Below are 23620 nucleotides of genomic sequence, written 5' to 3' on the forward strand. Positions count from 1 at the left end.
ATTAAATACAAAAAACTAGAGGGGGTCTGTGACCGGCTCCTCCAACCCGAACTCTCCCTGGTGACACAATCAACATATGCAATGGATGCAGCCGCGTCCTCATCCCCTGCTGCCCTCACCGCCCTGGCTGCACGCTTTTAGCACCGTGCGGGTACCACCAACGCCAATTTCTGTATTTAGGGTGGCACAGTAGGGCACGTTTGTCCCCAGAGCAGGGCTGAGCTGTTGTTGCACCACCCCGTCCAACGTGCTGTGTTTTCAGAGACCAGCTTCTGCAGGCTCTTCTGTGCTGACGGCCGTGCTGATGCTTTTATTTTTCTTCAAGGAGACTCGTATGGTTGAGAGGTTTTTTTTTTTGTTTTTTTTTTTTAGTCTGATGTTCCTAACAGAAGGGAAGCATTTAAAACCTGCAATGCACTTGAGGAGAAAAAAGATGCTGCAGTCGGGGAGCTCTCGGAGGCGGCCGCGCCTCCTCCAGCTATGTCTGAGCCGAGCCAAGGACAGAAGCCTGTGTTTGCCATGGCACCTGATGAAGAGGCGCTCACGTTATTCCGCTTCATTTGGCTTCTTCTTGCCCGAGGCTGGTTGCTGTCACTTCTCATCTTGAGATCCCAAGCCCGCCTGCACTTCCCCAGGCCGCGGTACAGCAATATACGTGCGCTAAGACCACTTCTTGGTGGCTTCTCCCTCTGAAAGAACCAAAATGCCTCATCCCGTGGCTTGCAGAAGAACCTCAGCTGCCCAGGACCAAGAGCTGACGTGAAAATAATGCAAATTCCACCCGCTGCAGCAACGAGGAAAACTCTGCACCCCAACTGCTGTCACTGCTCCCCAAGCCTCGTGCCCCCGTCACCGAGCCCCTGCTCTCGGAGCCGTGCGAACGCCCCGGGATCCCAGTCCTCGGGCAGAAGGTTTCTTTCCTTTTCAAGCTTCTGGCTGGCGGAGAGAAACCCGCTGCTGTGATCTGCAGCCTAATTAGCTTGAAGAAAGAGAAAGATTTCAAATGCAAGCTCTGCTTCTAAAGCCTGGTGAGAGATGCAAGCAGAAAACCAACTTGGTGTCTCCGACGCTGATTCAGCAGCATTTTGCTGAAGTGCTTAGACCCATGGGCTCTGGACCAAAGCCACGGGTACCCCGACCTGCTGTCCCCGTGCTTGGGACCCCCGAGCTTCTGCACTCGAGGGATTCTAATGCAGGAAGCCAGAGGCACAGAGGGAATGGGGCTTTGCACCGAGGCAGTGCCGAGGTGCCCCCGTCAGCCGTGGGGTCAGAGGCGCGCTTGTCTGCTCGCAGAGAGCTGCAGGCTCCATCAGCTTGTGATCAGCCTGCCTCCAGAGAGAGGAGGGCTTGTGTCTGAGACAAACACCCCTCCTTCCAGGAGCAATAACATGGGCGACTGGCTGGGCTTTGTTCCTTTTCTCAGGGGACGAAGGGGAAGAATAATTCACTTCCACCAGGACGTGACTGAATGGGTCTTTCTCTGGGGGACGGACCCGGCGAGTGGCACACGGAGGGCAGGCACCAGCACTCGACCTCATCCCTGGGCAGTGCAAAAACCACGGCAGATGACAGCAGAAGAGGCACACGGGGGCTGATGCCCCTTTCCAGACCACTCCAGCCCAGGCAGATTTCAGGGACCCAGGCAGATTTTCAGCCCCAGCCCCATCTCCAGGAGGCCCAAGGTTCTCGGGGCACGCGGCTGCGCCCATTTCACAGACAGGCAGCTGAGGCCTCTTGTGCCCTGCCCAGCTTCACTGGAGCACTGGGAGATGAGGGTGGCCTCCCCACCCAACCCTCTGCCTTTCAGAAGACCTGATCCCACTGCTTTGGGTGCCATCCTGCCAGCGGGATGCCCCAGCTCGCCGCTCTCCTCTTGGAGAGCCCGGAGGCTCCGGTGGCCTCCAAGACCCAAACCTGCTCCGTTTTCCCCGAGCCTACAAGTGGGTGGCTGCTTTATTTATGAAGTGCTGGGGGGAGGGTTATTGGGGATTTCCGTTTCACCAGCGGTGGAATTTATTGGGCTCTGCTGCCTTTTTATGAAGCTGCATCTCAGCCGTGCATCAGAGGCATCTTGAAGCGCTTACGCCTGAGGTACCTGTTTATATGGAAAGCGCCGCCACGGCTGGGGAAACCAATCCCGACCGTGTTCCTCCTGCCTCGCCTTCGTGTGGCTGTGCCTGCCTTGTCTCCCAGATGCAGCTTTTTATGGTGAACAAGCTCAAAAGCTGCGGTACGGGAAATAAACGGCGACGCTTTCACTTGGATATGGTGTTCGGTATTGCTAAGAGAGGTAAAATGCTGCCGTGATGCTAAGAAATGTGATGTCAGGGAAATGGAGTGTTAAAGAGTGGATGGAGATATTCGCACGCAGTCAGCCTGCACAGGGAAGGGCTTTGGAAAACAAAAGCTAAAAGGAGCAGGTCACTTCACTCTCACAACCTGGGCACGGCAAAGTATAACACTGCCAAAGCAGGGAGAGAAAATCAGAAACCAAACCCTTTTTCTCAACCTTCAAAGTATCCTTCAAAACAACAACAACGAAAAAAAAGAAAAAAAAGAAACACAACAGCATCCTTTAACCAGCTGCTTTAAAGAGCAGCTCTTTAAAAGGATATAAGAAACAAGCTCATTAAGCCGAAAAGCATTTTCCATTCCAAAATTACTACTAAAAATAACTGCGCTCTTGAACCCTGCCCCTTCGCTGGGGTATGGCCACTTGCCTGCTTTTGCGTTCAGATGGAAGGGCAGGCGGGAGACCCGAATTCCTGCTCTTTTTCCCCAGACTCCTCTCGCTCCTTTTTGCCCCGAGGATGCTCCGGGAGCTGGGGCTGGAGGTGCGGGGGCTGCAGAGATGCAGCAGGGGGGGTTTGGGCACACATCAGTGAGCTCCGAGTGACTCCTGGCCAACACGGGAGGACACTTGGGTCCCTCAGGACTTGAGTGGGTGATGGGGGCAGCTCCCAGGAGAGGTGCTGAGGTTCTGCAGGCACAAAACTTCCTGCAGGGCTCAGCAGGGAGCCCACCCCGGGTTAAGACCCTCGGCCCTGCAGGAGCTCGGGGTAACGGGGTCCTGGAGCCAGCGAGGGACGTCCGAGCGCTGCGGCATCGCGCCTTGGAGGCTGCTGGAGGCCACCACTGCCACGTCGTGGCTTTGGGGGTCACTCACACGGCTTCTTGGCGGAGATTCACCACCAGCCAGCCACCCCGGCCGGCCTCGGTCTCGGCAGGATGAGCGGAGAGTCGCGGGCTGCCCGGGGAAGGGAAGGAGCAGTGGGGGCGGAGGGGGCCGGGCTGTGCCGTTCCCAACGGGGGCTCGCTGCGAGCTGCTGCGGGAGCATGGGAAAGGGCTGCTCGCTGCTGGCTTCCTGCTCCTGGTGCTGGTGATACGGGGCTGGGACCCCACTGCAGGAGAAAACAGCGCTGCTAATATGGGGCCAGGGGGTTTGCAGGCTCGGGTGACCCCGCTCAGCTCCGAAGCTAACCCCAGCTAACAGCCCTGCACACAAGTTGCCGTTATCCCAAGACCCTGGGTGTTTGCTCCCATCTCTTCACAAGACCTCCTCCTCCCCAGCTCAACGGCACTTTCCATTTTTTTCCTGTAAAATAGACGGCTGCTGATGCGCAGAGCCTCCAAAGCTGTTCTGCTAACCGAGACCCACCTCAGACCCTAATCAGGAACAGATCAAGCAGCGAGTTGGCCTTCTGGATGCAAACAGCCACCCCCACAGCAATAATCCCTGCATTAGTCAAGATCCCTGATGGTAATCTCACTTTTGTTGACTATCCGGTATTCGGTGGGAGACAGAGTGCAAAAACCAAAGGCTCGCACAGCTGGCAGTAATTCACAGGGGAAAAATGCTCCCAGTCACTTATTTATGACCGCCTCAGTACCTCGGAATCCACGAGGCTCGGACAGCATCAGCATCTATCAGCATCCATCCCACCCTTCCCTTAACAGGGAGCAGCCGGAGGTGCACACTCTAGGAGGAATCCTCCACTTCTGCAGGCTTTCACCCCTCGAAGCCAATATCCCCCAGACCTGGCTGGAAAAGCCAAGCCTCCCGGCACAGAAGCAGTGCCCTGTCCTTCCAGGAGCACATCCCAAGCTCCCTCCACCGCACGCACGCTGCCTCCCTCGTCCTGGGATTCCCCCTGGAATTGCAGGGATCCCCCCCTGGAGCACAGGGTCAGGGTCTGTCTGCCTTTGGCACAAGCACCTGGAGCCCCCCGGGTGCTGGGAGCTCAAAGCCAACCCATCAGCTACGGAAGGAGCCTTTTAACCCTCCTTGCACAGGGTTTTTGGGCAAGCCCTGCAGCCCTCATCTTCCCAGTGTAGCTCTGCAGCTCACAGTAGCGCCCGCTGCCACACAGGATGTGTTTTAGTTCTTCACCGGAGCGCTTAGCCCTTAGTTTAGAGGGTTTTACTGCACTTCCACGACATCCAAATACCTTTGGGCTACAGGAGAGAGACTTTCCCAGCAGGAGTCTGGTATGCGTTTATGTAGCTATAAATTAGGTCTCCAGAGCGAGATATTTTTTAAGGAAATGAGGCCCATTACCCCGGCTGTTACTTAAAAGATGGAACAGTTTACACGAGAGAATAAAAAGCCAGCTTTGTTGTTAAGCGAGCATTTGGGCAAAAGGAATTACCGGGCGGGATTTAGCCCAAAGCTGCTCCCCAAAAGAGAGGCGGCGTGGAGACGGCAGGGCTGCTGTGAGGACAAGGCTCCCGGCTGGCCCTGCAGGACAGCAGTGAGCTGGGATGGATGCAAGGGGAAGGAGATACTCTGTTGGCACATCAGGTGGGTAATCCCACGTGAAATCCGGGAGCTTCTCGAAACCAAAGCTCAGCAAGCTCCAACTTCTCTCTTTCAGGTCTGAAAACAGCCCTGGGACATCTCCAAACCTGGCAGGAGGCGCTGAGCTGCCAGGCTTGTAACAGGAGAGATCTTTATCTGGGGACCAGGGCAGCTATCCCAGCTTTCCCTACACGGGGTTTTTACCCCAAACACCCACTGGCTGCCAACACACCGGGATTTTCCCCTTCTCCAGAGCTCTCCTCGTGCAGCGCCGGCAGCAGATCAGCCCGCGCCGCCTGAGCGCCCTCGTGGAGTTCCGAAGCTCCCATCTGTCACACTTTTAAATAATTGGCTGATCGTTACGAATGCATTCGGTATTCATTGTGATAATGTTAATCAAGATGAATTAATAGAGTCCTCCTACTGTACGCGCTCCCCGGGGAATTCCACCGCCACTTAGAAATTAATTAATAGGGCTATAATTTTAATGGTGCTGCCCATGCAATCCCCGCTAACGGTAGGCACGAGGCAGGTGCCCGATGGCAGGAGATCAGCACGGGCGAGCTGAGGGGAAGGAGATGAGCAGGATCACAAACGGCCACGGGCTCTGCCCGCGTGGATCTGTCTGTAGGGTTTTGCCTTTCCCCTGCCCCACGGCCTGCCTGCAGCCCTGCCGTGCAGCCGCTCGTCTCCGTGCGCTTCTCCTGGATGTGTGTCCTGGGGGTCCGAGCGGGCTGCACCCCCTCTGCCCTTGCGTGCACCAGTTTTCTTCTCCAAGGAGAAGTTTGCCACGGAGAAATCCCCTCTCCAATGAATATTTGCTGGGGGTGACGGCGGGGAGGGAGCCGGGAGCACCCCAAGCTCCACCCAGGGGTGTCTCTCGGAGGTACCCGCTGTGCATCGTGTTCCTAACAAAAGCAACGTGTCCACCCCCTCAAACCACGCTGCTCCACCAAACGAGGTGTCTGTCCGCAGCCACACCTGGCAGAGCCACCTCCCCGTGCACAACCCGTTGCTGTTTGGGGCAGAAAGCCACGATTTTGAGCTCTGAAGGATGAAACTCCATGGGGCCAGGGAGAGCAGGGGTGCATTTCGTGCCCGGGATAAGACCAAGAGCTCTCCAAAAGGACACGTCGGGAGCACCACTCGCTGCAGCCGGCAGAGGAAGGGCTCTGCCCGCCTGCCCCAGGCCAGGGTGCTCGGCAGATGTAAGGGGAGAAGGCACCGGAGACCTGAGCAGCACCGAGGGGTCGTTTTCACATCGCCTCTGCTAAAAGCCTATTCTGCCAGCAGTTTGAAAGAGGTGCAGTCAGCATTTAAAAAGAGCATTGAAAAGAAGCCCTGCCAGGGAGTTTCAGATCCTACATTTACATTCCAGTAAGGGTAGGGGAGATCTTTTTACAAGACTGAATTTCCTTTATCCTCCCAAGAAGAAAAAGAAAAAGAAAAAAAAAACAGTATCGCTACTGCTAGGGAATTTTTCTGGGTTAGGGCAGCGGAGCCCTGAGCCGAGGCCGTGTCCGCAGGCAGCCGAGCAGGGCGATAACTCCCTTCACCCCAACAGCCACCCCGTGAGAGGTGTGAAAGATAAACAGCGAGCCGCTGGGACGCACCAGCTGCGGGAGCCTCTCCGAGGCAGCAGCACAGTAACCGTGGGCTCTTTGCGCAACGTCCCGTGCCCAGCTCGGGGTTTGCAGGGCTCAGCATCCCGGGCTGCATGGGATGGGAAGGCAAAGCCAGGTTTGTCCCCCAAAACGTGCCCCAGCAGCTTTCTCACCTCTCTCCAGGGAAAGGAAAGGTGGGAAAGGAAAGCTCTCGGTGCGTTTTCTACCATAAAATAACCCCAAAACGAGGAGAGCGAGCTCCCCGGCAGTGTGCCGGAGCCTCCCGAGGAAGGACAGGTGCCTGCAGGACACACAGCACCCTTGGGTGCCCGGGCCAGGCTCTCTCTGCCTTACCTTCTCGCTTCATCCCCATGGCAAGACACTTCTGGTAGCGGCAGTACTGGCAGCGGTTGCGCTGGCGCTTGTCGATCAGGCAGTCCTTGTTGTCGCGGCACGTGTAGGTCAGGTCCTTCCGCACCGTGCGCTTGAAGAAGCCTTTGCAGCCCTCGCAGCTGTACACCCCGTAATGTTTACCTGCAATGGGGACAGGACTTGGGTGAGGGGATGCACCGAGGATCCCGGGGGCATAAAGATGCTCCAGGGACCCGCAGCTCTGCCCAGGGCAGTGCCTGGGGGAAGCCGAGGCTTCTTGGCACGGTGACCATGAGCTGAAGAGCAGCGGCTTTGCCTTCACTTGACTTCCAGACCATCCGAGAAAGCCAGAAAAAGCCCCCACCATTTGGGAATGAAACCAAGGGAGATGCAGCACAGCAAAAAATGGGGGCACGTCCCTGTCCCCCCTCTCCCCCTGGGCACCCCACGCCGCACACGAGGCTCAGCCCGCTCCGCCACGCGCCCCCCTCCAGCCACCGAGCCCGACAGAGCAAGGAGGGGTCCCCAAGGACCTCCAAACCCAGACGCCAGAGCACTTACAGAGCAGAAAGCTTTTAAAATAGCATGAGAATAAAGGGAATTAGCACATCTTTATCTCCCATGAGTGGAGAGGCTCCATGCGAAGCACATCTTTTTATCTGGTGCTATGTGATGAGACCAGCAACGGATCAAAGGATGCGGAGAGAGGGACGCTCAGCTAATGCCCAGCCTTCTGAGGGGCAGCACTGCTTAGGGCCGAGGATAAAACACCGCTGGCTAAGCTGTGACCTGGGGGATTTGCTCCTCCGAGGAGCTGGACAAATTGTTTACTTCTCTCCTTACCGTCAGGGCATGATGAAGAATGGGAGAGGTCAAAGAGCCGCGGCGAGCACATCTCACCTGGCTCGTGACAGCGCCCGCCTGAGAGCAGACAGCCTGGGGAGGCTTTTGTATAGGGTTTTTTTTGTCCCCGTGTGCCCCGGCCACAATGCAGCAGCACCCAGCACAGGGACCAGCCGTACCTGAAGACCTGTCCCCGCAGATGGCACATATGTGCTTGGTGAAGGAGGCCATCGTTCCTGAGGGATGTGCTGGCACTTTGAGGACCCCGTTGAGCCCCAGGGGGGGCTTGATGTCTTCGGAGCTGCTGACGGGGTTCATGGGCGAGTTGAGCTGTCGAGACAAAAGCAGGGCACTCAGCAGGGTGCAGGCGGGATGTGCGGGCTACGTTTGGAGTAGGGGACACCCCTCAAACGGGGACAACCACAGTTTAAAACCCACACCCGCAGCGCTGAGCCAAGAGGATTTGGGCATCTGAGACCAGAAACCAAAGCCCGGGGGCTCGTCTGCTGCCCTGGCTCGGAGCTGGTGGCAGGGGGACACCGGGTCCTGCTCCCAGCACCAGCCCCATGGGAGATGCTCCGGCATGGATTAACGTGAGGCTGAGCTCCTTCTGTGCTGCCCAGCACCACGGGACAGCCCCACATCTCCTCGTGCTCCCCAGCCCTCCCCCTGGTGTAAAGGGCAGGGAGGATGCTTGGCAGCGACGGCTCGTGGGAGCGAGCGCTTGCAGGGATGACAAAGGCCAGGACACAAGCGCTTTCGCTCGGCAATTTATAGATCTCCTTTTAGCGTTCTCTCTCTCCAAAGGAAAGCTCCGCAGCAAATAAATAGATCCCAGCTGCAGCGGGGCCTGGCTTTGCAGAGCTGGCAGGCGTGGGACACCGCTCGGCACTCTGCAGCCCGCCGGGCTCCCATCCCGACCCTGCCGAGCCCGACAGGCAGGGAAAAAGGAGCAGAATTAAAAGCAGCAGCTGGGACAGGGGTGATGGAGAAGATTCCTGCTTTATATCACAGGCAGGGCCCCGTGATCCCCCCAAACACAAGGGGAAACTGAGGCACGGAGATGTCAGGGGGACCCGTGGCAGTATCACAGCAACCTGTGCAGCCGGGGCTGATCCACACCAGCTCTGCCATCCGTGCCTGTGCCCACGGCTGCACGCCCCTCACAGCCCACTGAGGCGTGAAGGGAAGGTGTGAGAGGACAGGATTACAGCCCCAGCCTCCGAGTTACAAGCCGGCGTCCTCATCTCAGCAGCCGTCTGCGCCTGCACAGCCTCGGGGGTTTTCTTTGCGCCAGGAGGTCGAGCGGATTTTATGCACCATGTCATCAGAAAGACCTTGCTGCACGCTGCTCCGTGCCGCTGCCACGATGCCCTCCCTGCTCAGCCCCATCGAGAAGGGCCAGGGACATAGCAGGGTCCCCTACCCAGCCCTGGGGGGGGGTTAAACGTGTCCCTGGGGTGCACAGAGCCAGGCTTGTTCAGCCCCAAACAGCAGCGAGGAGCAGTGCCAGGGACTGCAGCAGAGCCCCCAGCCCTGCCAAGTATTAAATCCAGGTGGGATCCGCAGGATTTGTGCTTCGCCTTGTTGTCTCTCTCCTCCCTTAATAGAGACGCTCGGCAATTGCACTTGTCACAAATTAATTCAGGGAAGTCCCAGGGCTCGCGATCCGTCAATGAGACGAGCGCAGCCGCTCCTCTGCCTTTCAAGTCTCCAGGCTGGTGGGGAATATTTGGCAGGCAGCTGACTAATAACCGCAGAGCGGAGCGAGGCAAGAGGCAAACCCCCCCCCGGAGAAATGTGAAGGGTTTTCCTCTCCTGCCCTGCCCGTGACAGATGAGGAAACCAAAGGCAGCGGGACCCGGAGCCGCGCTCCTGGCTCTCAGCTGCTTGGGGCCATTCGGTTCCACCACGATGGGGCGGGGGGGGCCAGGAGCATCGCCCTTTGGGGCCTGACAACACCAAGGAGAAAGGCACGAGCTACCTGCAGAGGCACTGCAGCGGCACGTCCCTCCACGGTTTTGGGGTCACTGGCTCGAGCAACGCTCCCTGGAGCACTTTTTTGGGAACAGAGCCATTTGCCAGGTGCCGCGCTGTCACCTGCCACTGCCACGTCGCAGCCGGGGCAGAGGACTTCAGCTGAAGATAAACCATCCTCCACCACATCCCCCAGCCCCAGCAGCCCACTGAGCCCATCCGAGCATCCCTCTGGGGGGTGTCCAGCAAAACAAGACATGGTGAGCACATCACCTCGCCCCTACCCCAGTCCTCGGGGGTCCCACCACCCCCCTGGGCATCAGCACTACGCCTGCCGGGGCTGAGTCAGCCCCAGGCTGGGAGGAGAAGTCCTGGGTTCCTCTTGCAGCACCCGCCTGGGTTTCGGCAGAAGCCCCACGTGTTCTGTGGGGTTCCCACGTGTTCTGTGGGGTTCCCACGCCGCCCCGGCGCCGGCCCCGCTCCTTCCCCTCTCGGCTGGCGCGGAGCCGGCAGCACGTGCCGCGGGGAGCCCGCACGGCCCCGGCCCCGAGTTTCTGCCCCCCCTTCCCCGGGCAGGATGGCTCCAGCCCTGCGAGGCAGCCGGGGACCCAGGGGAACTGCTGCTCCGCTTCCCGAATGACGTGGCAGCCCCGTGCACTGGGACTCCTCGGCTCCTCTCCTTTCCCTTTTTAGTTCATTGCGCCGGGGACCGAATCCTGTCCCCTCTGTTCCACTGGCAACCTCCTTTTCGGAGGCTTCCTCTTCCAAAAAAACAAAAAAACCAACACCCTACTCTTTCTGCAGCCCCCCTGGATTTACGAAGAGCCCTGTACCAAGGCAGGGAGCAGCCCTGCAGAAGCCTGCTCCTGCTCCTGGCCTCTCCCTGCTCATCCCTGAGCTGCTGCTGGCTGCGAGCAGCCGAGCAGGAGGGAGAGGAAGAAACATCCAGCGTGGGAAGCCCCTCCCTGTCATCTCTTACTGAAAATACTTTTTTTTTTCTATTATTATTGTTTTCCCAGAAACTTGAAGAGGTCTTCAAGACGTGTTAAATCCCAGTAAACAGCCTCCTGGTCGGGCTGGGGCTTTGCTCCCCGCTGCAAAGCGCCCCAGGGCTTTCTGCCGGCACGTGCCCGGCTCCATGCGAGCACCCAGCTCCTCAAATCCCCCCCCTGGGGAGCAGCGAGGGGTCCCTGGGTGCTGGGGACCCCCTTGTAGGGCATCCTGGCTGCTGGGCTGCGTTTGGAGGCTCTGCGAGCTCCCAGGCGGGGAGGGGATGCTTGGGGTCAAGGCTGACGTCTTGTGTGGGGCTGGAGGAGCCCCATGGCGTGGGATGAAACGAGAGGGACAGCGGCCTGAATCCAGGGAGCTGACGGCTCCTTCCAGCCCAAATTTGGGGGAGCTGAGGGTTCGTTACGTCTCCTTCCCACCCTGATGCTGGCAGGAGCTGGGGAAGAGGCTGAAGAGGCCTCAGCGTCCCCGTTGCCCTTCTGCTCCGCTGCCTCACACGAGGCAACGAGGCGTGGCCTGATGGCAAGTGGCACCCGCCAGCTGACACCGAGCTCCTTCCAGCAGGGCCGGCCCCACCCGGCGGCTGGGCCCACACGCCTCATTACCCCCTTCTTCCTCCTCCTCCTCCCCCCTCCTCCTCCTCCTCCTCCTCTTCCTCCTCCTCCACAGGCCCAGGTAGGCCTCCCAGCCCGCTGCCAGGGCCCTGAGGCGCCCAGACAGGGGACAGCCGGCAGGAGCCAGCGGGTTGGAAACCTCCTCGAGGAAAACCACCTCAGATACGGCCGCGGCCGGGCTCGGGGATGCTCCCCGGCACCATCCGACCGCGCTCTCACTTCCCCTTTTTTCACCCCGCCGCTGGGTTTTATTTCGGTTCCTCCAGCCCCTCCGCCCCTAAAGCACCCCGTGCCCTTCCATCGAAGCCGGGGCCACATCGCCCCTTTCCTCCCCCCTTCCCCGCTCCTTCCCCACCCTTTTGATGCTCTCCCAGCCCTTTTGGCTCTCGCTGCCCCTTCCCAGGAGCCGTTTCAGTTCCCCCTTCCCTCGGTCACGGGATGGGAGGCGGCACTGCCACCCTGCCCCTTGGCTCTGCTCCGGGCAGGGGCAGCACCCCACAAATTTATAGGGTCAGGGGCTGGATCCGGCACGGGGGAACCCTACAGCCACCTCCCTGCGGTGTGGGGTGCGTTGGATCCCGGGGGAGCCCCAGGGCTGGCTGACACCGCCGGCACAGCACGTCCCTCCCCAGCCCTGGGCAGAAAGCCCCCTTCTTGCTGGAAAGCAATCAGGCCCAGATTTAAAAATAAAGGTGCCGGCAGGTGCTCGACTCCCGGCGAGGGCTGGGAATAAATAACCCAGCAGTGAGTGGCAGGTGGCAGCCAATTCCTTAATCTGCCCTTTTACTAAACATGTAACGTGCGAGCAGCCAGCAACAGGTGGCGGGGGCTGGCCAGCTCGCCCCGATCCTGCTATTTTTAAAAAGAGCTTATCTCTCTCTCGTTGGAGTTTTTTTTTTTTTTTTTACATAATCTTCAGCCAACCAACACTGGTTCCTCCCTCCGTGAGGGGCAGGAGGGGCAGCAAGCAGGGGAGCCCCCCGGTGCGTGCCTCGGGGAGCGGGGACCAAGAGGGGACGTGCAGGGTCCCGGGAAGGGGACAGGGCAGTGCCAGGGGGGGCTCCAGCCCCTCTGCCCGAGCTCAGCCCATCCCCAGGAGACCCAGGGGCAGTCCCTGATCTCATTTCACTCCTATCTAGGAGCGGGGGGGCAGGAGATGGCAGCTGATGGATGGATGGATGTTATCCAGCCCTGCTCCCCCACAGTCCCCCCACCCTGCTGGAGCAGCCCTGGCTTCATTTCCCCCTTGGGCTTCTGCTTTTCGCCACCCTTCGGCGCCTGCCCGCCTCTCCGAGGATGTCTGCGAGGGGGTTTTGCTCCCCGTGCTCGCTTGGGAAGCACAACGGGGCCAGGATCATCCCCCCCCCACCCCTCCCCGGCTGTGTCCTTGCCCCTATAAAGGAGCAGCGGCCACGTCCCCATCCCCTTCCCCTTACCTGTGGGCTGCTGGTACCGAATCCCAGGCTGGGCGTGGAGGGGACGGACATCGAGTGCGGGCCCATGGGGGAGCTGATGACGGAGAAGGGGGGCCCCATGCCGTTGATGGGCGAGCTCAGGGTGCTGATGGGCGAGTGGAGCTGACCCGGGGAGCCCAGCGAGGAGCCGATGCCCGGCCCGATGGACGGGTGGAGGGAGGGGGTGGCCATGGGGCCCCGGCTGGTGGGGGAGTTCAGGGACGTGGAATTGACTTGGTTTGAGAAATCTGCAAGAGAGGAAGAAGACAGCGGGGTTTCAGTCTCCAGCCCGGCGCAGGCTCTGCCCTCAGCAAGCCCCAGCTGCTTCCCGACACCCCCAAACTCCTTCTGCCCTGCTTCCCACCCCCCCTGCTGCTGCAGGACCCCAAATTCAACACAGAGAGCCTCCAGACACAGTTGTCACTGCCTTCCTTCCCCTTCACCCTCTGTACCCAGCCCTAGCCTCTGCCTGGAGGCAGCATCGCCCCCAGGAACGGGGCGCCCCCCTCCCACCCCATAATACACCCCAAATCGGATCTAACAGGGCTGCTCGAGGCACGGGACAGCAGGGACCCCAGCAGCACCCCGAAAACCAGGGGTGGTGGTGCCAGGGGGGTTGCACGGCAGAGGCTGGTTGGGTTTCTGCGTCCGACTGGCTCGGCCGTCCCAGGGGAGCAGGAGGACGGGGGGCAGGAAGGGGGGGGGCATTTAAAAATAGCCACCCGATTCTCTCTGGAGAGGAGACATGGAGCCATTCCTGGCACATTTCCTCCTCATCCTGTCACGCTGCCTGCAAAACAATCCTGGATGAGGAAGGGGGCAGGCTCGTGGCCCCCCGGGGGGACTCAGGGGGGTGGACGGGAGGTGAGCGGTGGGGCCGTGGGACCCCCAGGGACCCCCCCAGCTGCCCTGCAAACGTGCAGCCAGAGAGGGGCAGGCGGCTGGGTGAGGGGTTGGTTTGCTCACAGGGAGCTGCTGCTGGGGATTTGGCCCCAAGTGGGGCACGAGAGACCCCCGCGGGCTGCCCCTGCTCGGGGCACTGCCACTTGGAGCCGTGCTGCCCCGGCACCGAGCCCCCCCAAGGTGCACGGCCCCCCGCACGGCACAGCCCCCCCCAGCAGGACCCCATGCGCCTTCCTCCCTTGTAAGCATCACAGATGCCACGTGCCAGGAGAGAGGCTTGCTCCCTGCATGGGTAATTCCTTAAACTCCCGGATAAACACCAGAAACGGGTTCCCCAAGGTGATGGGGCTGCAAAAAAATGGGGATTAGCCCCAAAGTGGGGACGCATCCAGCTCTGCGCATGTGTCCCATCCCATCTCGGCCAGGCAAAGCACCCAGCCCGGTGCCACCCTCCTGGCACACGTCCCCACAGACAGCACCCGCGGTCCCCAGGGGCCTGGCCTCACGTGGGCTCTGGCAGGATGTTGATAGAAGATAACCGCCGGCCCTCACGTCACCCGCGGCAGGATGACGTGCGTGCGGCGCACCAGGAACCCCGGGAAATTCCTCCAGCTTTCGGGGTCTGGTCCCAAGGTTTAGCACATCGGGACCATGCTCCCCACTTCTCTGCCTTTTGGGTTTTTTTATAGGGCTTGGAGCAGGGCTTGGCACCACCAAGTACTCCAGGGACCCGGGATGTGGGCTGCGCTCCTGTCCTGTGCTCCCAGGGGGCAGAGGGGAATGAGTGAAATTTATTTTGCAGCTGATCATGGGGACCCCGCCGGCCTTGCTCCAGAGGAGCCACACCAACACCAGAAGCCGTGGAGCGAGGCGATGGACAGGGCTGGAGATGCCCTGGGATGAATCTGAGGATGGATGCGCCGGGTCCCCGGCCCCAAAGGTGCACGGAGGAAGCAGGCACTTGACCTGGCAGCGGGGGAAAGGAAGCGCCCCACGGCCGTGCCTTTCCCATCTCCTCAATATCTCAGGCAGCGAAGCAGGCGAGGTCAGGGGCGGGTTACTGGCGACCAGCCCGTGCCTACTCGAGCACATCAGAAAGCAAAGCACGTGCGGGGCCTCAGCTGCTGTCCCGGCACCTCTCCCGAAATCAGGTCTCCCCGGAGCAGGAGGGGGGAGCAGCTCCCCAGCCCGCGCCCCCCACCCGGCCCCCTGCACCCATCCTGTTTACGCGCTTCCCCCGGCAAGCAGGCGCATTCCCCCGCACCCACTGAGGAACTGGGTGTGCTGCCGACGGCTGGCGTGGAGAAACACGGCCAGGCTGCAAAAAAAAAAAACCCACGAGGAGAGGCGGGGAGGAGGAACCTCGCACGCCACGGAGAAGCGCTTTAGGCACGGGCGTGCGTTTGGGTGTGTTTTCACCCAAATCCCATAGGAGAATGTTCCGAAGTCTGGAGCAGAGCGCTGTGATTCCAGCACCTTGAGCACCCAGGAGTTTTCCCTTCTCACCCAAAAGCTTCCCCGTCACTGCGGTGGGGAGCGTTTGCCTCTGATGCAGCCCTCGTGTGCGCACCCGGCTGGAGGAAAACCAGAGAGACACGGCTCCGAGCACCCCGCAGCCAGCAGCTGCACTTCCACGCAGGACTCCTTCCTAGGATGCTAAAATCCTGGCAGCCAGGCTGAGGAACTATCCTTCATCTCAACTAACTCAAGCAAAAAACCACCTAGGTTGAAGGTCTCTGGAGCGAACCGGGGAAGTTTTTTTCCCCGGTGCCATTTCGGCTCGAGCAGCGCGAGGCTTCCCACTTTCCTTGCAGAGTTTTGCTGTTTGAAGCTGCTGTGTGTGACTATCTCTTGACCAAAATAAACTCCGTGCCTGTTTCTAAATACAAAAAAAAAAAAAAAAAAAAAAGTTCCCTAAGCATTTCCCCTCCTGCCGCACCCATAAATTGCAGCTATTTTCTCTGTGCGGCCTTTGTTTAAACACAACGACCTCTATATATCTTACGAGATGCCCCATGGCAGTTGGGAGATCAGAACCGAGCGCTGCTCAGCAGCTGAGGAATTTGCAGGGAAGCTCTTTTCCTTCTCCGAACGACGAACCCGCGAGCCACAGAATTCGGAGGGGAATTTTCCCAAAGAAGAAGACCTTCAGGGCAGCCCACGCGCTCCACTGACAGCAGTGGGGTCACGGAGCCGTGTGTGTGCTCTCAGCTCTCCTCCACGGCCGAGGAACTTCCTTCGGCTCTGCCCGAGGAATTATTTCAGCTCCAGCCTCTGCAGGGAGCGATCCGGCCTCGAGACCAGGAGCCTGACCCCGGTTTTGGCCAGCAGGGTGCTCACCGCAGTGCTCCACAACACCACTTCTGGGTGCCACCACCCCTGCTTCACAGGTGGGGAAACTGAGGCACAAGAAAGCCTCCGGCCCGCTCCTTGACACCCATTTCTGCAGGAGCAGCAGGAGGCCGAGGAGGCACCCGGCCGGCACCAGCGGGGCACGGCGTCCGCGACCTTCCCCAATGTCACGAGGGAAACCGGAGCCAAAGCCCGGAATAGATCCCGGGGACGGCAAGACCCAGGCTAGCATCTCGGCCGCTCAATCAACCTTCCCTGTAATTTACTATTATATTTTTTTTTCTGTCCTCATGGCTCGGCGCCAGGCAGCGCTCCTTCGCTATTATTAATTTTCAATACGGCAAGGAAAAATCTCCCAAAAACATTTGTCCCCGTTCCCATCCCGCGGCAGCAGCCCAGAGTACGGCGCGTCCCTCCGCAGCTTCTCCGCTATCTTCCATCCCCCTGGCATGCCTGGGGCCACGAGCACGAAGCCCAAATTTACTTGTTCCCCATGCAGCCCCCACGGGCAGGTTTCAGCCCCCGGGACTGCATTTGCTGCTCCCTGCAGAGCTTTCCTCTTGCATTTCCCCTCCCGGCGCCGTGTGTCTCATCGTTGGTCTTAAACAACCCGGGAGCTTTGCAGCCTCCAGGAGAGAGGCGATTTGAACCCTCCCAGCCCACAAAACATCCCGCAGCAGAAACAATTACAACAGCGCAGGGGGGATTTTTTTTTTTCCCAGGATAGCTCCGTTGTACCAGAATGAACTGTACCAGCAGAAGCTTTCGCCCCTATAATCTTCATTTCTGCCTAAGAGGCTTTGCCAGTAAAACTACAGTGACCCAGCTCTGCTGGAAAACCTTTTCTAGCCTATCCCGGGTGCTGAGAGGAAGCTCAAAGCTGTGTCTTGAGTCACCCAGAGGAGAAGAAGCCGCATTTCTCTGTGGCCGAGGCATCAGAGCCAGGCATGTGCCCGAGCGGGGCCCCGTGGCTGTGGCTGGGGGAGAGCCCCAGCTGAGGCCGGCTGAGATTCAGAAAGGCGCCCACACCCCCGGGCTTCCGCTATTTTATTTTATTTTATTTTTTTTCTCAGCACCTCTTCCTCCTTAATCAGCAAGAAGATCAATTCTGGGTATTGCACAGCAGGAAATTCTAAATTTGGGCGGCCGCTCCCTTCCGCAGCGCAGCCCTGGGCGCTGCGGGGCCGCGCTCGGAGAGGGGCGAGGAACCAGCAGCAGGGACCAGGTTTTTGGAAACCTCCTCCCTGATGCTGGGGCTGGCCAGGTGCAAAGCCCCGCCAGCCAAAGAAAGGCACGGGAACCCACGAGGAAATGCAACGTGCCGAGTGCTGTTCCTTCTTCTGGTGCCTCTGCGGGTGGCGAGTTTCCCTGAACGCACTCGGCAGTGCAATCCCTGCCCGTCTGCTCTCATTCCTGAAAAGCCGTGCAGAGATTTCCTTGTGCCTCCCACCCCAGGAACCTCGGCCGTGGAGGTGTCCGGGCAGGAACCGATTGACCCCAGTTTTCACCTGAAAACTGCCATGGGAATGCAGCGACCACAAGAGGTCAGATCCTCGCTTTTGTCCCCAAAAGGGACGGTGCTCCTGAAGAGGGAAGGAGCAGTGTTTACGGCACAAGATTTTAAACAGCCCCTGGCCTATGCTCTGAAGTTTGCTCTGAATTTACACCAGTGTGGCTGGGAACGGCCACGTCCCTGCTCACCCTGAGCCTGCTGCTCCCCAGGACCAGCCCCGTCCCGCGATGTTCCCCAGGCACCGAGGCCAGGGCACCTTTGGGCCACCTGCCCTGCAGCTCCAAGACCTCAGCTCGGAGCTTGTAAGAAGGAGAAGCCAGCCAGGAAGGACAAGAGACGCCCACAGCACAAAACACTCTGTGGTTTTGCACCTAGGGAAACTCTCAGCAGCTCACTCAGCCGTGCAGAGGGACGGAGCAAGAGCGCAGCCCCTACAAATCCCAACAGGGCTGGACGTGGGAACGCTCTGGAGATGCCCTGGGGCCAGCCCCAGGCACTTCGCCCAGCCAGGAGAGGAAACCAACCCCTTCCACCACCCCCCAGGCACACGGCAGAAGGATATCCCAAGGCACCAGAAGACGCAGCTGCCTGTTTTCCCCAACTCCTTCCCAAATTTGCTGCCACGTGCATCCCACTACCAGGGCGCCAGTGCCGAGCGTTTCTGTAAGGCTCTGGCTGCTGGAACTGTGTGGCTTCACCAAAAAGTCACTTGAATCTTTTTTTCTTCCAGGCCCTCTCTACGTCTCCACACAGGAGAGCACACGGAGATGTTTTTTTTTTCTGGCGGGTGTAAGGAAATCACGGCTGGCCTCTGTGCCCTGGGGTCCCGGCGCGGTTCCGCAGGCGCCCTCGGTGCTTTCCCCCGGGGGCGAGCAGCTTGGTTTCAGCCTCTCTCTGCTCTGGGTGGGTTCCTCCTCGCTGCAGGCTTTCACTTTGACCAAACGACAACCTCAAAGCCACACTCCAGCCCCGACCTCCCACCGAAAGCCACAAGGCCCCTGCAAAGCCAGACGGGGTGGGGGTGCGTCCTGGAGCTTTGGGACCCCCCTGGGGTCTCCTTGCCGGGTTTCCCCGGGCTGGAGGAGGCTCACAGCATCCCCGTGGGGTGCAGCGCTGCCTGCGTACCAAGGGGAAGAAGCCCCAAAGGATCCCACTGTGGGCCACAGAGAGCAGGGGGCTGGGGCTCTCCGAGGCAGAACCACTCCATCTCCATGCCATTAATCCTCTCCTCTGCCCTGCGGACACATCAGCGTTCCCCTCCCACCTCCCTGGGGGTGAGCGAGGGCTCGCCAATGCTCACAGCTTTTGGTAGCCCATGGGGGCCCTGCTGGGAGATGCTCACCCCCCTTGCACCCCATTTTCTGCTGGAGCCACCCCTGGACTGCCCAAGCATCCTCACCTCGTCCTCAGCAGGGCTCATTTTACACCTTTTTTTTTTTTTTTTTTTTTTTCCTTAAAAACCCACGGAGAGCCCCGCGAGAGCGCAGCCTGGCTCCCGCAGCCACCGGCCCAGCCACCAGCCCCGCGGGGGCCGTCCCCGTCTCCGAGGGGGGGAGGACTCGGAGAGGAATTTTCCAGAAGCAGCTCTCCCCGCGAGCCGCCGTGTCACCGGAGGAAACGCTTACCAACGCCTCTTCCTCCACCACAAGCCCTCCCCGGCTTCCTGCCCGCTGCGCCCCCGGCCCCCACCACTCGCGGGGACCCGTGGCAGCCCCTCAAATTTATTTCGGTTCGCATCCCCCCCCCCCCAGCTCCCCGACACACACGGGGCAGCCTCTGCGCCCTCCTCCGCGGGTGCCGTGGGTGGAGGAGGCGAAAGCAGGAAGCGTGAGCAAGCGGGCGAGCGTGCCAGATGGAAAGTGTGAGGGGTCCCCGCCAGGGAAGGGAAAAGGGGGGACCTGGGGGGGGGGACGGGGTGGGTGCAGCGGGCTGCGGGCTCTGCCCGAGCCTGGGAAGGGGGCGGAGGGGGAGGGAAGGAGGGGTGCACCCAGGCAAACAAGGGATTCTGCTGAGAAAGCAAATGTGACTCAATCACACGCTTGTGCAAAGATGTCACAACAGCCCTGAGAAATTGCAGGCTCCTGTTTCAGCCCCGGAGGGCCAGCGCCGCCGTCCCCGCGCTCACAATGCGCTCTGTGCCGCTGTCAGCGCCCCTAATTTACTGCCTGGGAACCCGCTGCAGGGCCAGGCAGTGAGAAGGGGCAGCGAAGTGCCGGCTGCCCAGGGCACCGGGAAGGCAGCGGGACTGCCGGGGCTTTGCTGGAGGACTCGGTGTGGCGGCTCCTTGGAGCTCATGCCCTCGAAGGCAGAAGCAGCCCCACGAGCTCTGGGGCGCAGGAGCCAGCCAGGGCCCAGCTCGCTGCCCAAAAATGCCACAGGAAGGCTCTGGCACCCCCGAAAAGGAGCTTTGGGCACCCAGACGTCAGCACCGAAGCGCAAAGGCTGAGCCCCCATGGCTGTTACCATCCCCTGCCCCATCGGTGCAGCCAGAATGGCAGCAAAAGCTGCCAAAGAGGGGAAGAAAATCGGTGAGGATGGAGAGCTGCACCCGGGGACCCTGCAGCCCCCTGCCCTCCCCGATGGGTATCACCAGCACGGGCACGCGGTGGCACAGGGGTGCTCCCCCTCTGCCTGTCCCAACCAGGGCCCTGCTGGCCAAGGAGCCATCCTCATCCTCATCCTCATCCTCATCCTCATCCTCATCCTCATCCTCATCCTCATCCTCATCCTCACCCTCCCCGGCACACGCTGACCTTCGCGTCCCCCCCGACTTTGTCCCGTTCTCCGAAAGGAGCACGGTGCGAGCGAACGCGCAGTGGTCCCGCAGGTTGCTGGAGCTCATTATGGCCTTTTAATTACATTCAATTGCAGTTTTATGGGCTTACGGGCAAATTGGAAGTGATCTAATTGTCCTTGAGGGGGTGCTACGCTCTGAGCTATGAAAAACCAAGCAGGATCCAGAGAGAGATGCAAGGGGAGCTTGAAAGCATTAGGCTCACTCCGGCAGAGAAAAGGAGAAGTTTTGTCTCCTGCCGAACCCCCCGGGGCCCACGACAACGAGCTGTGTGCCTGGCACATGCTGGGCATCGCCTCTGTCCCCTCTGTCCCCCCAGCTCCCCTGGTGCATGGAGAGGAGATGGGTGACAGGGCAAGCAGCCCTTGGCCTGCCTCCATTCTCCGGGGGGGAGCCCCTGCTCCAAACCCCAAATCCTCCTCTCCAAAGTGAAGGGAGAAAAGGAGGAAAAGAGCACGATGCAGCCAGGCTGAGAGCTCTGGTTGAAGGGGCTCTTGGATGGAGAGCATCCTGCTTTGGGACGTCAGCTGAAGGGGAGGATGCTGCTGGTGCTGCCTGGCTCCCACGGAGGACAAGAAGTGTGGGGTCCTGCCCGAGGCGGGTTTGCACCCCTGGCCTGATCCTACAAACTGAAGGCAAAGCTAGCCCAGCTCTCCCCAGCTCCCCCTGCCCGGCCCTGGGCTCGGCACGCACCCTCCCCTCCTGCAAACAGATCACTTACAGGGGTGAGGCTGCTCCAGGGGCAACCCGAGCCCCGCACAGCCTTAACCCTTTAGCAGTGCGGCCGGGCACCTCTGGGGATCCTCCCTGCGGGACATCTGGCACGAGCCAAACCCTAAAAAACCTAAAAACCCCAAGCCTGCGGCCAGCTCCCAGCGAGTACAGCCCGCAAAGCGGTGTCCAGCCAGCTTGTGTTACACAGCCCCGTGCATTAATCCCGATCTGAGATAATTACAGTTCTGCGTTGGCATAACGGGATCTAATTGATCCAGCCTGGCTGGCACCTTGCTGCCGGCGTGCAGCTGGGAGCCTAACACCCCAACGCGGCTCTGCTGCCGGCCGTGCCGTGGGCAAGGAGAGGCAACGCTGCTAACTGGTTTTCTGGGAGGCTCTAACTGGTTTTCCATGGTGGTGGAACTGGATCGGATCGCAGCAGGTGATGGCGAGGCCGGGAACCACGCGGGCAGCCCGTGGGGACACCATTCTCCAGCTCTCCTTGCAGAAGTGTCCCCCTCCCGTCCTGCCAGGCTGGAGAACAGAGCCCTGGGGGTCCTTCCCCACCACCATTCCTGTGTTTAATGCAGGAGGAGCGCACAAAGCTGGAAACCCGAGGCGAGCCACGGGTCCTGGGGTGCTCGAGCTGCCGCCCCGTCCCCACACCCAGTGGCACACAGAGCGCTGTGTGCAGCGAGCCCAACGCCTCGGGGCCGTGCCACCCGCTTCATCCACTGCTGCTGGAGGTCTGGGGGAAGGAGCCTGAGAACTGGGTGCCTACGTGCTGCAGGAAGGCGCCGGAGGAGATAGGGACGGCAGCTGCCAGAGCCAGCTCGCCTCCGAGTTCCTGCCGGCCGCCAGGCAGCGCGCGCTGCGCCTCCGGAGCAAGAAGTTGCTGCCGGGCTTACGTGGCCCCCCCAGGGCTCAGCAGCAAGCGCTGGGCAGGAGGGGAGCCTCGTCCCCACCCCGAGGTTTTCCTCCCCAAGTGCCAGCCCTGAGGCTGGCAGGAGGGATGGATGGATAGATGGACATCTGGGGGTGGCTCCCCCTTCCCAGGGCAGGGAAGAGGCCCCGGGAAGCCTTTCCCCGAGGCGGGTCGCAGCGTAGGATGCTCTGCCTGCGAGAGGCGTTTGGGTTTGAATTCCTGGTTCCAATCCAAAACTAATTAGGCTGCGTCCAGGCCAATCAGATAGCCCTGGCTAATTGAGCTCGGCGCAGCCAGGTCAATGTCCAGCGGGTCTCTGCGTTCCAGGCGTTTTGTCAGCCCACAGATAACAGCCAGGGCCTGGGAAGGGGAATAACCCTTCAAAAATTTCTCTCTTCGTGTCAAGCCAGAGCCTTTCCATGCCGGAGCTGCAGAGCAGCCCCACGTTAACCCCTTGGGCACTGCCAGCATCGTCCTCGTGGCCCAGGAACCCCGATGGATGAAGATACCCCAATGGAAGGAGCTAAAAGGGGACGAGTGGAAGAGAGCACGGGGAATGCCCCGTGCCGGTGTGCATCCCTTGTGGTGCCACTTGGGGAATTAGGCACTTGGCAGCCCACACAGCAGCCCTGAGAGGATGGCGAGGAGATGCAGTGAGTGGCCCCAAGAGAAAACAAGCAGGACGGGAGAGCTTCGCTCCCACCAGCGGGTCAGGGCCATGGCAAAGCCCACACAGATGGACGGACAGACGGACGGACACAGGGTGGAGGTGGCCGAGGCTGCTCCGCGTTTCCACCCAGTGCCGCGCACGGCGTAAACTTCCCAGAGCCGAGGAGCAGCGGCTGCACCCCAGGGGCAGCAGAGGAGGAGGGGGGATGTGAGGAAGGCCGGGGAGGGCCCTTCCTCCAGGGTCATCAGCCGCTCTGCCAGCGCCCGGCTTCTGGGGCCGGTTATGGAGGAGACAATCGCAACACCACCATAAAAACAGGCGCTTCCTTCACACGCTTCCTCTCCGTCTCTAACCCCGCTCTTGGTTCCCATCCTGAGCACCCTGAGCCCGGGCAGGGAGGCAGCAGCCCGGCGAGGCTGTTCCCCTTGAGCTGACCAAGAGCTGAGACGTTTCATTAATAACCTCAGCTTCTCCTAGCACGTCTGATTAGGATCTCTGTTTGGATCTGCGCTCACGTTACACGCCCGTCTCCATTATAGATCCCCTTCTCTTTAAATCCCCACTTATCTCCTTTACCACGTAAATCACACAGAGGGCTCAGGGTGTGTTTTTTTTTTTTTCCTTCCCTTCCTGCCTGCCTAACTCTCCTTGCTCCAACAGCAGTTGGAAAACAAACACTGATTGAAACCGCAGCGTGCCCAGGCAGCCTCCGAGCTGCAGAGGCAGAACAAAAAGAGACCCCCAACAAAAAGAGACTCGGGGTGGGCCAAATCCTCACCCCAGCCTTCCTGGGAAACCCCCAGGAGGTGCTGGGTCCGGCCCGAGCGCAGCACCAGGGTGCTGGGTGAGGAAGCGTGAGCCCGGGCTGGCTCCCCCACCCCGTGCCACGGCCCTCTGGCAATTAAGGCAATTGCTTGCATGGAAACCTAATTATATTAGGGAAGTATTCAGTAATTTTTAGCTGTTCTGCTGGTGGCTGGGCTCCCTCCCCCTCTCGCGTGCCAGCGGCTCTGGGCAGAAGTTGCAGCGCTGGGTTCCTCTCCTCTTCCTCCGCTGCTGTGCAGAGGGGGAGCGAGGA

General features: G+C 60.2%; 1 protein-coding gene across 1 annotated transcript in view; it reads right to left on the minus strand.

Moving 5' to 3' along the window:
* RXRA (retinoid X receptor alpha) overlaps window positions 1-23620 on the minus strand; it is a 94034-nt gene that overhangs the window by 21445 nt on the left and 48969 nt on the right. Inside the window, exons 2-4 of the mRNA XM_068656444.1 lie at window positions 12654-12919; window positions 7798-7948; window positions 6758-6937 (exon numbers count right to left, since the gene is read on the minus strand). Of these exons, the coding sequence (XP_068512545.1) occupies window positions 6758-6937; window positions 7798-7948; window positions 12654-12919 (597 nt within the window). The remainder of the gene's footprint in view (window positions 1-6757; window positions 6938-7797; window positions 7949-12653; window positions 12920-23620) is intronic.

Source organism: Anas acuta, chromosome 20 (genome assembly GCF_963932015.1).
Source record: "Anas acuta chromosome 20, bAnaAcu1.1, whole genome shotgun sequence".
In the NCBI taxonomy this organism is placed as follows: Eukaryota; Metazoa; Chordata; class Aves; order Anseriformes; family Anatidae; genus Anas; species Anas acuta.